The 12,657-nt window shown below is 41.9% G+C and overlaps 1 protein-coding gene across 2 annotated transcripts in view; it reads right to left on the bottom strand.

Annotated features, from left to right (window-relative positions):
- The window catches only part of ror1 (receptor tyrosine kinase-like orphan receptor 1), a 292,100-nt gene extending 280,021 nt beyond the window's left edge, over positions 1-12,079 (bottom strand). For both annotated transcript variants that reach the window (XM_048602290.1, XM_048602291.1), the window contains exon 1: positions 11,738-12,079. In XM_048602290.1, the coding sequence (XP_048458247.1) occupies positions 11,738-11,870 (133 nt within the window). In that variant the 5' untranslated portion in view covers positions 11,871-12,079. The remainder of the gene's footprint in view (positions 1-11,737) is intronic.
- Positions 12,080-12,657: the final 578 nt, after the last annotated feature.

Here is a 12,657-nt window from a genome sequence, read left to right as displayed (position 1 = left end):
AACATGGAAGAAAGGAGAGATCACAGGAATGAGAACACAAACCTAGTGACACACAAATACTGAAACTGGGGCCTCAGAACTCAGCATAACACAAGTCAGTGCATAACACAGGAAATTCTAAATGGGATAAAAAGACACCCAAGAAGTCACTTACGCCATATCTGAACTTAAGAAAAATAATAATAGAATTTTATCAAAATATATTTTAAAATAAAGTAACATGGTAATTTGTCATAAAAGAGTTTTGAATATGGGTTTCTCGGAATATCTTAGCTGCAAATGCAATATAATCCATTCTATTTAGATTGCTATATGGGCTATATAAGAATAGAGGTGACAGCAGAATTGGGAAATCTACAGTTTAAATATCACAATTGGGTTTTCTAGCTGAAGATTTTCCTTGTTGCTGGAGAGATTTGATCAGAAACTGTTGACTAACACAGACATTCTGACTCAGTTTTCTGTACAATGGAAAAAAAAACTACCTTGAATGCTGGGAACACATATCTCTCAAGACAAGGACTCATTGTCTATCAGAAGCAGTTGAGCCACCTCATTTACTCTGTAACGCTGCCATCGGATTGGGTCTGAGGAAGGTACGATATAATATTGCTCGCAGCACTGATTGTGTCAAAAGATGTAGTTAAAGCAAATGTGTAAACAAAAATGGCAGTAAGTGAAACTCTATGATTTAAAGAAACCATATTCTACCAAATAGAAAACTGATGATAAGAACCAGTTAAATAAATCACAACAATTATTGAAAGAAATACTTAGCAAGTGGAGGCAATTCAAGGACAATAATTTAAATCCACCAACATTTACTATTAACATTCTATAAACAAGGAGAAGGTATCATGATGTTTGTGGATTGCCTCCTCCAAGATGTTTACTGCTTTCCAGCCACTGCTTGTAGATACAGCATATATAACTGCAAATGTCTAATTGACTATCTTGAGATGTCTTAACCCCCACCCCACTTCACTTGCTCTCATGATCTTACAATTGTACGGTACACTGGAGAACTCAAATAGTCAGCATTCTACCCTCTGAACCTAGACAGCTCACAAGAAACTCTCACCAACAATATATAAGCAAATAGATTATGACGCACATCAAAAAATATAAAAAATATTGTATTGAAGGATTTCAAATTGTACATTATCCTGTTCAAACAAGTGACTGACCATTTATACCAGTAAACCTCAAATCACTGACAGACCCCTACAGTGCACTAGGCCCGAAAGGTCAGCCTCTCTGCTCCTATGATGCTGCTTGGCCTGCTGTGTTCATCCAGCCCTGCACTTGTTAATTTAGCTGTTTTCATTTACATCAATTATTAAAAAATGCCTGAAGAGCAGACAGTACAATCATAATATATAGGAGATGGCCCCTTTGAAAAGGAGATGGCTTCTTTGAAAGGGCTAGCCATTTTTTTTCCCCCATTCCTCTACTGTTACTCCATAGCCCCGTAAAATTTCCCTCGAAGTATTTATCCAGTCCCCTTGTGAATAGTACCATTGAATCTGCTTCCACCAACACTGCAGTCAATGCATTCTAGAAAACAACAACACAATATGCAAAGGAAAATGTTTTCTCTTGTCAGTTCTTGTTCTTTTGACCTTAAATCTGTGCTGTCTAGTTACTAATTCTTCTGCCACAGAGAACAGAAGGAACAAATGACAGCAGGTCATTCGGCAAATGCAGCCCAGTGAAAACGCGTGGTCGGGGGCAGAGAAAAGTCTAAGGTTCCATCCTGTTTAGCTGGCTCCAGCCAGGGGTTTGAGTACGCATATGTCTGGGTGGAGTGGCGGAAAAGGCAAGGAAAAGAAATGGTATCAATGTCCAAATGGGGGAGTGGGGGGGGGGCAAGAGAGGAGAGGGGATTCAGCCAAAGGTTTTGTTCTTGAGTGCTCTGTGCTGACTATGCTCATAATAATCCACAGGCACATGCAGGGCGGCACAGTGGCTCAGTGGTTAGCACTGCTGCCTCACAGCACCAGGAACCCGGGTTTGATTCCACCCTCAGGCAACAGTGTGGGTGGAGTTTGCACATTCTCCCTGTGTCTGTGTGGGTTCCCTCCGGGTGTTGTGGTTTCCTCCCACAGTCTAAAGATGTGCAGGGTAGGTGGATTGGCCATACTAAGTTACCCATAGTGTTCAGGGAAGTGTAAATTAGGTGGGTTAGACATGGGAAATGCAGGGGTAGGGGAATGGGTCTGGGTAGGATGGTCTTTGGAGGGGCGCTGTGGACTTGTTGGGCCGAAAGGCCTGTTTCCACACTGTAGGGCTTGTATAATGGTGGGTGACGACATGATTCAGTCAGATTGTGAAGGTCCCACAGTTAACAAGTAGGTCTCACTTACTGGCTGGACTTATATATTTTAGTTGCAAGATGTCAGATTACCAGCAGTGTCAGTAAAACAACAGCCATCACGAGTCCTCTTGAACAGGGTAACAGGAAACTGGAGTACATAAGAACTCGGAAAAAAAAATTACTGAAAAGATGATTCCAGAGGAACCGTCAAATAAAAGGAGACAATTTGTATATTTGGAGATTAAATTATGCAATCATAGGAACATAATGTTTAAGTATACAGGTCAATAGAACAAGATCATTTACTCCTCACCCAAAAATGCCATCTATTAACCCAGCTGGAATGAAGCAATTTTTAATTTGTGCACAATTGAAACTTTCTTAAGAGTTCATTACAACAAATCAAAATGTTTCCCAATTGCTTTTGACTCTTTGCAACCAATTTGAAATCCAGGCAGAACTCTAATACAAGAGTGAGACTTTGCAAGTAAATTTCTAATGGTTGTTTTGTTGGCTTGTGCGAATCCAAACATATAGTTCACACTCATTCACGGAATGTTAAAGAACAGGAATGCAAACGCTTTGTTGCCCTATGTTAGAATCAACATCCAATCAAAATTCACTGCACTCAGAGCAAAAATAATGCTACTTAACATTTCACAAAATTAATGTGCACACAAGGCACAATTCTAAAATGTAGAGCTCATCAGAGAAATAATTACTTTAAAAGGAAATTATTTTTGTGCAATTTTTAAACAACAACATAGTTAAATGTGGCTGAAGGGGAATCAGACTTTTAAAACATCAATGGGAAGCTCGCCAGCACACTTGCTGTTCACCTCTGGCCTCCTGAGCTTAATGACCACAGAATCATCCCATTCAACATAATGTAACTTTGATCTTTTAGTCAGCTCCAATCAATATTAAGATAAGGCTGTTCAAAGTCTGACTATTTTAACAATCACAAATCAATCTGTTCTGCTGAAGCAGTTCTTTAATTAATGATCCAGCAATACTCTGGAGTTTGAAGCTTATATTTTTAGTAGCCCAACTGCACAGCCTTAGGGACATCCATACAGGTGGTTGCAGCCTGCCACCATTGTAAAACAACAGCAACCCGTTTCCAAACTTCATCACATCACCATCTTCCATCTTGCTGATGTGGCCATTCCTAGGAGAAAGGCTAGGTCCATGGGGATTGGGGTAGGGGAGCTTTCCAAACCATGACCACCCTAACATACAGACATGCTCATTTTTGAGCAGGTGCCCTAGATAATAAAAAGGAGCAGGAATCTTCCTGGTTTATTTCCCCCTCCCTTGTTCAGCCATTTCTCATTCACCGCACAGCAGACATTACTTCATTTAGTACAAACCAGATATCAAACTTGGGATCTTCTCAGTACAATACCACTCAGTACAATAAATAGCCATGCATTTATTGACTGAATCATGGCAAGGATCTCATTCAACATGCCTGTAAAGACTTGATAAATTACAACCATACAGAAACCCATCAACAATGTATAAACACTCATTAAAAAGTTGAATGAGGAAAAGGCAGGCAATAACCACAGTGAGAACATGAAGTGATGAAAAGTAACTATGCTAATCTTTAGGGGGATGAAGTACAAAGACAGAGGGACCTTTTTGTAAACATCTTAAAAGCTGATTGTTTCCTATCCATTGAAAGTTTCTTCAGAAATTGAGCAGCCTTACTTTATTTAAACCTCTATTTTAGGCCTACAAAGATCAAAATCAGTAAGGAAATCCTTCATTCTTCCTTCACAGCTCACCTGAATCTGACAAAAACAGCCCCAAGGTAGAAACCCAGAGACAACAACTGGAGACTCAGTTAGACCAAAAGGCGTAAAGACCTCTAGAGAACATTAAACAGATATACATATCCACAAGCTATTGAAAACAATGTACAGAATCACAGAGCATTACAGCAAAGTTTGCAGCCATTAAGACTGTCAAGTCTGAACTTGTATTGTTCTTCGCATGATTGTCTCCTGTGTTCTCAAACATTCCTGTCTTTTAAACAACAGTCAAATTCCCCCTTAAAAGAATTTTGGTTTACGACTGCGCAGCTGCAAATGCGAGAGTGTCTGCATGAATGATTGTGTGTGGTTGAGTAAAAGGTGTGTGTGCAGTTGGGCAGGTGAATGTGTGTTTGCATGCGCGTGGATGGGTGAGAGAGTATTCAAGTCTGTAGAAAGCACATGAGTGAGAGTGGGTGGGCAAATGCATGAATGTCAGTGAAGGAAAGTAAATGAGTGTGAAGGAGAATGTGCATGCAGTTGAGTGAACATGTGGGTGAGTCAGTATGTGCATGTGGGCAGACAGTTCATGTGGACACTGTGTGCCTAGAGGTGCATGTTGGGCAGGTGAGGGAGTGAGAGTCTGTAAGTATAAGGGTACAGAGCAACTGTTAATGCTGTGTGCAGTTAGTCTGTTTTCTCACTTAGGCTGTTAGTAAACCTCCAATATAGCTGTTATAAAAACTCATGTACACTGAGCAAGCATGATAGCCAGGCAATAAAAGGGTGGAATGGTGGCTCAGTGGTTAGCACTGCTGCCTCACAGTACCAGGGACCCAGTTCAACTCCCCCCTCAGGTCACTGTCTGTGTGGAGTTGCACATTCTTCCCATGTCTGCTTGGGTTTCCTCCCATAGTCCAAAATATGTGCAAGTTAGGTGGACTGGCTGTGCTAAATTTCACATAGTGCCCAGGGATCATGGATTAGCCATGGGAAATTCTGGGTTATAGTGGGTGGGATGCTCTTCAGAGGGTTGGTGTGGACTTGATGGGCCAAATGGCCTGCTCCTACACTGTAGGGATTCTGTGAAAAGTTGACATTTTACTTTGATCACAAATTAGCTTCACTCAGCTGCAAGAAGATCCAACCACACATTTTTAGAGACAAGAGCTGGAGAAATCTGGTGAGTTGTTATGATGGCCTGTGGTATCAAACTCTACAGACCTAACAGGACTTAGCTGCCATTTCTGATACAAGTAATTCTGTAATTTTATCCTATTCCGTTGCCACTCTCTTCATAGTGCAGCACAGATTGGACATCTGCACAGACACATTTTCTGCAAGTAGAATTAACATTAAGTCACAAAATTGTTGTCAATTAAGCAAGGACTGGGAAGCTAGCAATACAGCAAAATGGGCAGTCTGAAGGCCCAGTCAGATTGGCAACTTTTGTTACTCATGGCACAAAATAAGCAGGAGCTCCTAATGAAACGTTTTCCTGAGGAGATGAACTTTGTCAGGTAAGGAGAGGAGGAGATTCAATTCCCACTCTATCAGGCTAACCAACTCAGCCTAACAATGACATTGCAATGAAGAACTCACCTCCTACTGGAAGGGCAGTAGGAAGGTAGTGGGGGCAATTTGCGGGATTCCATCAGGGAAACTAGAAAAAGGGTAAGAATCATAGAATCTTACAGTGTGGAAACAGGCCATTCAGCCCATCAGTCTACACCAAACTTCTAGAGAATATCCCACCAGGGACCCACCCCTATCCTATCCCTGTAATCGTGCACTTCCCATGGCTAATCCACCCAGCCTACCCATACCTGGACACTATGAGCAATTTAGTATGGACAATCTGCCGAACCTGCACATTTCTGGATTGTAGGAGGAAATCCACGCAGACACAGGGAGAATGTGCAAACTCCATACAGACGTTGCCCAAGGGTGGAATTGAACCTGGGTTCCTGGGGCTATGAGGCAACAGTGCTAACCACTGAGCCTGAGAAGAGAAAAGAATGCAGGTACTTGTGTTTATGTCTATATAGGTTAGACAAGGAAAGGGTTAGGCTCTGTGTGAAGCTACCCATGCTTGAATAGTCAATTGCTGACACCATCTGCGTAAATGTATGAAGAGTGGCCCATTGGGCAAACTGCCCCAGGTCAAAAATTGTTGTGGGACTCCACCCCAGAGACAGTTTACAAGTCAGAAAGGGTGAAAACTGCCAGAACGAGTCCCACTAATGAAAGCATGTTATGTGTGTTCTTGTCTCCCAATGATAATATCAGAAAGTGAATATGATCCACACTAACCACAAATTTAGCAGAAGCCAAGAACTGGCACAGTGTCTGCAGAACACCCACTCACTCCATACCAGCCCTCACTTTGTGTCTGTCAGTTTTCCTGTGGTCAACTCCATTTTATTTTGTTTGCTTGCTTGAATTATAAACTTGAAGTGTCTCAAATTCCAATTGTATGATATAATTTAAAATATCTTTTAGTGGTCACCCAGCTTTATTATTATAAGTTGTGAATTTTAATTCTGCTTCATGCTAAATAGCAGTATATGCAGAAATACTATCCTTTCTTCAGAGACATAGAATGTTAACCCTTACTTTGCTGAATAACCTGTGGAAGAATGCTCTACAAACTGCACCGAGCCTGTCACGTTGGAAAATTTGATGTTTTTGTTTTGGAATCCTGATGGTTGCTCAAGGGAATTTAAAAAACAAAAGTCAAAAGTTTAAAAAAATTAAGACAAAAGATGATTCCAGGTGTGGTGACTGAACGATGGTAGGGAGACAAGGGAGATAGAGTGACAAGACACAGTGGGAAAGAATCTTCAGAAACTCAGCCATTTTAGTTGGGAAAGTCATAGAGACATAGAGATGTCCAACTTATCCATGTCGACCAGATATTCTCCATTAATTTAGTCCCATTTGCCAGCATGAGCCCATATCCTCTTCAGATACCCATCCAGATGCCTTTTAAATGTTATAGCTGTACAAGTCTCCGCTACCTCCTCTGGCAGCTCATTTCATACATGCACCACCCTCTGTGTGAAAATGTTGCCCTTAGGTCCCTTTTAAATAGTTTCCCTCTCACGTTAAACCTTTTGGACTCCCCTACCCTGGGGAAAAGACCTTGGCTATTCACCCTATCCATGCCCCTCATGATTTTATAAACCTGTATAAAGTCACCCCTCAGCCTCCGACGCTCCAGGGAAAACAGCCCTAGCCTATTCAGCCTCTCCCTATAGATCAAACCCTGCAGACCTGGCAACATCCTTGTAAATCTTTTCTGAACCCTTTCAAGTTTCACAACATCTTCCTATAGCAGGGAGACCAGATGGTGAAGATTCTGAAGAAGATTGACACTGGACTCGAAAAGTAAATTCTGTTTCTCTCTTCACAGACGCTGTCAGACCTGCTGAGCTTCCCCAACACTTTATTTTTGCTTCAGATTTACAGCATCTGCAGTATTTTGCTTTTATTTAATTCTTCAGTCAACATTAGGAGGCTTTTTTTAATCTGTTCTAGGGATAAGGGTTTCACTGGCTGGACTAGTATTTGTTGCTCACTCCTATTTGCTCTGGAGAAGATGAGCTACCACCTTGAACTGCTGCAATTCTCAGGATGCAGGGATAATGTGGCATTGTTAGAGAGGGAATTCCAGGATTTTGACCCAGCGACATTGAAGAGAAGGCTGCATATTCCCAAGTTAAAATAGTGAGTGGCTTGGAGGGGAACTTGAGAGGGTTGGTGTTCCCATGTATCTGCTGCCCTTGTCCTTCTACATGGTGGTGGTCATGGCCTTGAAATGTGCTCTCTAACGAGCTTTGGTAAATTTCTGCAACGTAAACTCTGCTGCCACTGTGTGTCAGTCATGGAAGCAATGGGCACTGTTGGTAGCGACTGACCACTTTGACTTTCTTGTCAAGCTTCTTGAATGTTGTAGGAGCAGCACTCTTCCAGGCAAATGGGAAGTATTCCCTCACATTCCTGACTTGTGCCTTGTATGTACAGGCAGTCCCTGGGAAGAATGGGGGCCAAATGTTACTCGCTACAGAATTCCGAGCCTCTAATCTGCTCATACGCCTAATCCAGTTTGATTTCCAGTCAATGGTAAGCCCCAGGATGATGATAGTGGAGGATTCAGTGAAGGCAATACCATTGACCAATTGAAGATTAGATTCTCTCTTGTTGTCAATAGTCATTGTCTGGCACTTGTTTGATGTGAATGCTACATATTAGTTCAATTATTACTGTCATTATTAGTATGTTGTCCAGGTCTTGTTGCAGTTGAACATGGACTGTTTCAATATCTGATTTCAAATGGCGCAGAACATTGTGCAATCATCGATGAACTTATCAACTTCTGGTCTTATGATGGAGGGGAGGTCATTGATGAAGCAGCTGAAGAACGTTCAGCCTAGAACATTGCCCTGAGGAACTGCTGCAGAGATGTCCTGGAGCTGAGCTAGCTGACCCTCAATAAAGACAACCATCTTTCTATGGGACAGGCATAACTCTAACCAGCAGGGTGCTGTCCCAATGATTCCAATTGATTCAAGTTTTGCTAGGGCTCTTTGATGCTGCACTCGGTTAAACGCAGCCTGGGTGTCAACAGCAGTCACTCTCACCTCACCTCGGGAATTCAGCATTTTTTTCCATGTTTGGGCCAAGGTTGTAATGAGATCAGGAGCTGAGTGGTCTTGGCAGAACACAAACTGTACCTTATTGAGCAGGTCATTAATTTGAAAGTGCTGCTTGATCGTATTTTTGATAACACCTTCCAGCATTTTGTTGATGACTGAGTAGGCTGACAGGATGGTAGGTAGCGTGTTGGATTTGTCCTGCTTTTTGTGCACAGGACATATCTGAGCAGTCTTCCACATTTGTCAGATAGATATCAGTTTTGGGGGTGTACTAGAACAGCTAGAAGGAAGGACAACTTTATTGAGCTCAGAAGAACCAGACAAATAAAAGTTCAAAACAACAGTGACATGAGAAATACCATGAGTCTAGAAAGACAGAGAGATTGCATTGTGACTAAAGATTTGAAATCATCACTTATAGAGGGCAGGTGCTGAGTTTAATGTACATACTGTAATTGATGTGTAAACCATCCAGGAACTTGTGGGGAGGAAGAGATACTGTGAACTCAGAATCACCAGACGTTTCCTTCTGATGCCAGCCTCACACAAACAGCTGATCATCTTCAACCAGCCAGTCAGTTGCATAAAGTTGCTGCATTTATACATTGATTGCTATTGGAACATGCAATAACAAATTAGGGCTAGTACTTAACAGCGCAGGTACCTTTTCAATAACAAGATCTGTATTTCTGCATTGCCACTCAACCTTGCTGGCTCAGAAACAGAACAACTGAAAATGTGGAATCTCATTCTCACTGATAGCTAATTCTAACTTATCAAAATTGTTCACAATTTAAGGAAATTACCTTTTGTCTTTTAACCCAGTCTTTCTTTCCCTCTCTATTTCTCTTACTGTATCACTTGACTTCAATTCAGTATTTCCTTCAGTCTTTTTTTCTCAATTCTTAATCACATTGGTCATTCACAAAGATTCCAAATGCCTTGTTGCCTTTACCATTCTGTTATCAGTTCACACTTCCAACATCTGTCAGGCAAATAGATTTGAGTTGAAGGTTCCACATAAAGTCTAGTTAATGGGGTAACCAATGATGACCAAAGCCTGGGTCTATGTTGACTAAGTTGCATTGAATCAGCATTTCTACAGGTACAGGTGCCAAATATTCAAAAAGGATCAATTAAACATAGCAAAAACAGGCAATGATAGAACTTTCAAAAGTTATCTTACTGAAATACTAAATTTTGCTTCTCTCTCTGCAAATGCTGTTTGAACTGCTGAGTATTTCCAGCATTTTCTGTTTTTATGTAAGATTTCCAGCATCTACAATATTTTGCTTTTGCTTAAAATTCCAACAAAACTAGTTACTCTCCAAGCACAATAGCTTGCAGAATCCCTGATCCAATGTGGAATTGTAGTCCAGGGTAAATTGTATATTTGATGTCCAACAGCAAGTTGCCCAACTCACACACACAAAATTAGGTCAGTTTTTTTCCTAAAACAGAACCAGTAAATAAATTGACTGTAAGGACCCCTTGTAAACATATCCATTTTCCCCAGCTTTTGGCAGCAGTAACAATAAGCTTATTTGAATAGTTATCATCGGCGGTCTCTTGTAGATGAGAAAATGAATAATGTGTAAATAAATTTTACAGGGAGAAGTACTGGTACAGTATGGTATTCTACAAAAAGTAAAATGAGTATATCTTGATTAACTTTCCCATGCAACTCAATTAGATCAACAGTGACAGGACTGACCCTCCGGTGGATCTCTCTCATTTGCAATGGAACAGCACAGTAGGTGATTGTCTTCACAACAGAGGAACACACATCATGTTTTAAATTTCGCTTAATCCAGTGAGTTTACTATAACCATACCGGGTCATTATTGTCTTTTCATTGGGGAATTTTTAAAAAGTAACCACAGCCTCCACGTTGACATTTTATACTAAGTGACTTATTATTGATGATGATGATTTTAACTGAACCACATTATATCCCAAGTACCAAACACACTTACATTATTTAAGGTATCAACAGCACTGCGGAATAAAATAGAAATATAACTTAAAAGAGTTGGAAAGCATCTTAATCATTACATTTTAACTTCTATGCACTGGCTAAAATGCAAGGATAATCTTCAAGGGAGTTTACTGTGAAGACTTGCACTAACTCGAGTTCCAGGGCATGTGATAATTTAATTTTTAAGTTTCATTCACTCTAACACTGGCTAGGGCATTTTATGCTAGTTAACCAGAAGAATTCACACCAGACTGTGGAATCTATTTGCAGGGACTGAGTGGGAGACAGATCTCAAGCTGAGAACTCACTCATCCCCGACACAAGAGTTAGGTTGCATTGTACACCCTCAGGGATACAGGCTGCCAACTTTGGCACCCCAGGGAGGCAATGGGTGGGGGGGGGGGGGGGGGGGGGGGGGGGGGGCAAGGGAGAAGGATTGAAATGCCTGATCCCTTTGCAGTTTGGACACTTAGCAGGTCTGACAGTTTATTCGTAAATTAAAGCTTTGCAAAGCAGTACTGAGAGCTGCATTTTTCAAGCAAAACCCAATTCCAACTTGAAAGGCTGCATGTTTGCAAAGCCTAGTGCCCGTTTACAGGAAGACGATTGAAAACAAAGATAAACCTTCAAAAGGGATTTTATTTACAAGTACAGAAGTTTTAAATCGGATTCAAAAACAAACAAAAAGTCTGTGCTTGCTAAAGTTTGGTCTGAAATTGACACGGTGTTCATGTCAGTGACTTCTCTTCATTTACTTAAAGTTAATGACAAGAACTGTCCCGGGAGAATACTGGGAGAAAGAAAAATAATATAATTATCATTCCCCGTGCATTTGTCATCCAAAGTTCTGCAACGTCTACACAACGTCGAGTCCAACCGCGCACACAGATTTGCACCAGATTTATTTCCATTAAAAAAAACTCTCTAAAGTCTGAATAATTCGGGATCCGTTTTAACTATATCTAATTCTCAGTAAATGTTTGAAGAAAAATGCCTGAATTTGCAGATGATGTTGTTCCCTTACCGTTAGCGAAGCGGTGAAGCACCAGGTTGGATCCCAGGAAGAGGAGGAGAGTTTGGAAGTTTGTAGCCCAGCCTGCGGGATGTTTAGCCCCGGCATGGTCCATTGCTGGATTCGCTACTGCTTTTCGGCACATCCACACTCAGCGGAGCTTTATCTTATCTCGGAGTTGTCACAGAGCCAGAGGGATTCTGTGTCGTTCTCTTTTTTGTTGTTGCTTTGTTGCCTCGTCAAGCCCGCTTCTGCTGCAGCCCCTCTATAAACTCTGCACCATCGCCGCTGTCCGCTCGCACACGGCTTGTTGCTGCTCTGACTCGGGGATGTTGCAGACAGACTCCACCGGTTCTCAGAGCCCTCTCTCTCAGTCCCTGCAGCTCAGGCTGGGCCAGTCACACAACAGCTCAGCTGCGCCACCCTGAGCGGACAACCAGAAATTCAGCACCACCCCACTGAGGTCATTTCATGCCCCAAGGAATTAACTAGCCACTTAGCGTTTCTTCTCTCACATTTAGCGCTGCATGAGGCAGGCAAAGCACATGCTTACTTACCTCTGTTTCCATTTTCCTGAAAGAGGTTCCTAAACCTGTCGTCAGAATCCGCTGGGAAGAAAGACGTACCAACGCCAGTATCCCTGACCAGGCCAAAATGCCCAGCTTTGAGGGCACTGACCACCCTTGATTGTCCACATGCCCAACATGAGACTCCCCAAGCAACTACTCTACTCCCAACTTCAAAACGGCAGGCTAGGCCCGGGTGGACAGAGTGAGTGCTCAAGTCCTCAGTGGGGAAGTGCAGCATTCCCACAGAATCCTGAAAATCACTGGGCCAAGACCGTCCAAAGTGGAGGAGGAGAAGATGTCAAGCACCTTGAGACTTGCCGTAGGGAAAAATTGGAAGCCAGGTGAAAACTTCGAAAGGAGTGC

Source organism: Rhincodon typus, chromosome 10 (assembly GCF_021869965.1).
Source record: "Rhincodon typus isolate 14 chromosome 10, sRhiTyp1.1, whole genome shotgun sequence".
Lineage (NCBI taxonomy): Eukaryota > Metazoa > Chordata > Chondrichthyes > Orectolobiformes > Rhincodontidae > Rhincodon > Rhincodon typus.
The sequence above is the reverse complement of the archived record's forward strand: the minus strand, read 5'-3'. Positions and strand labels throughout refer to the sequence as shown.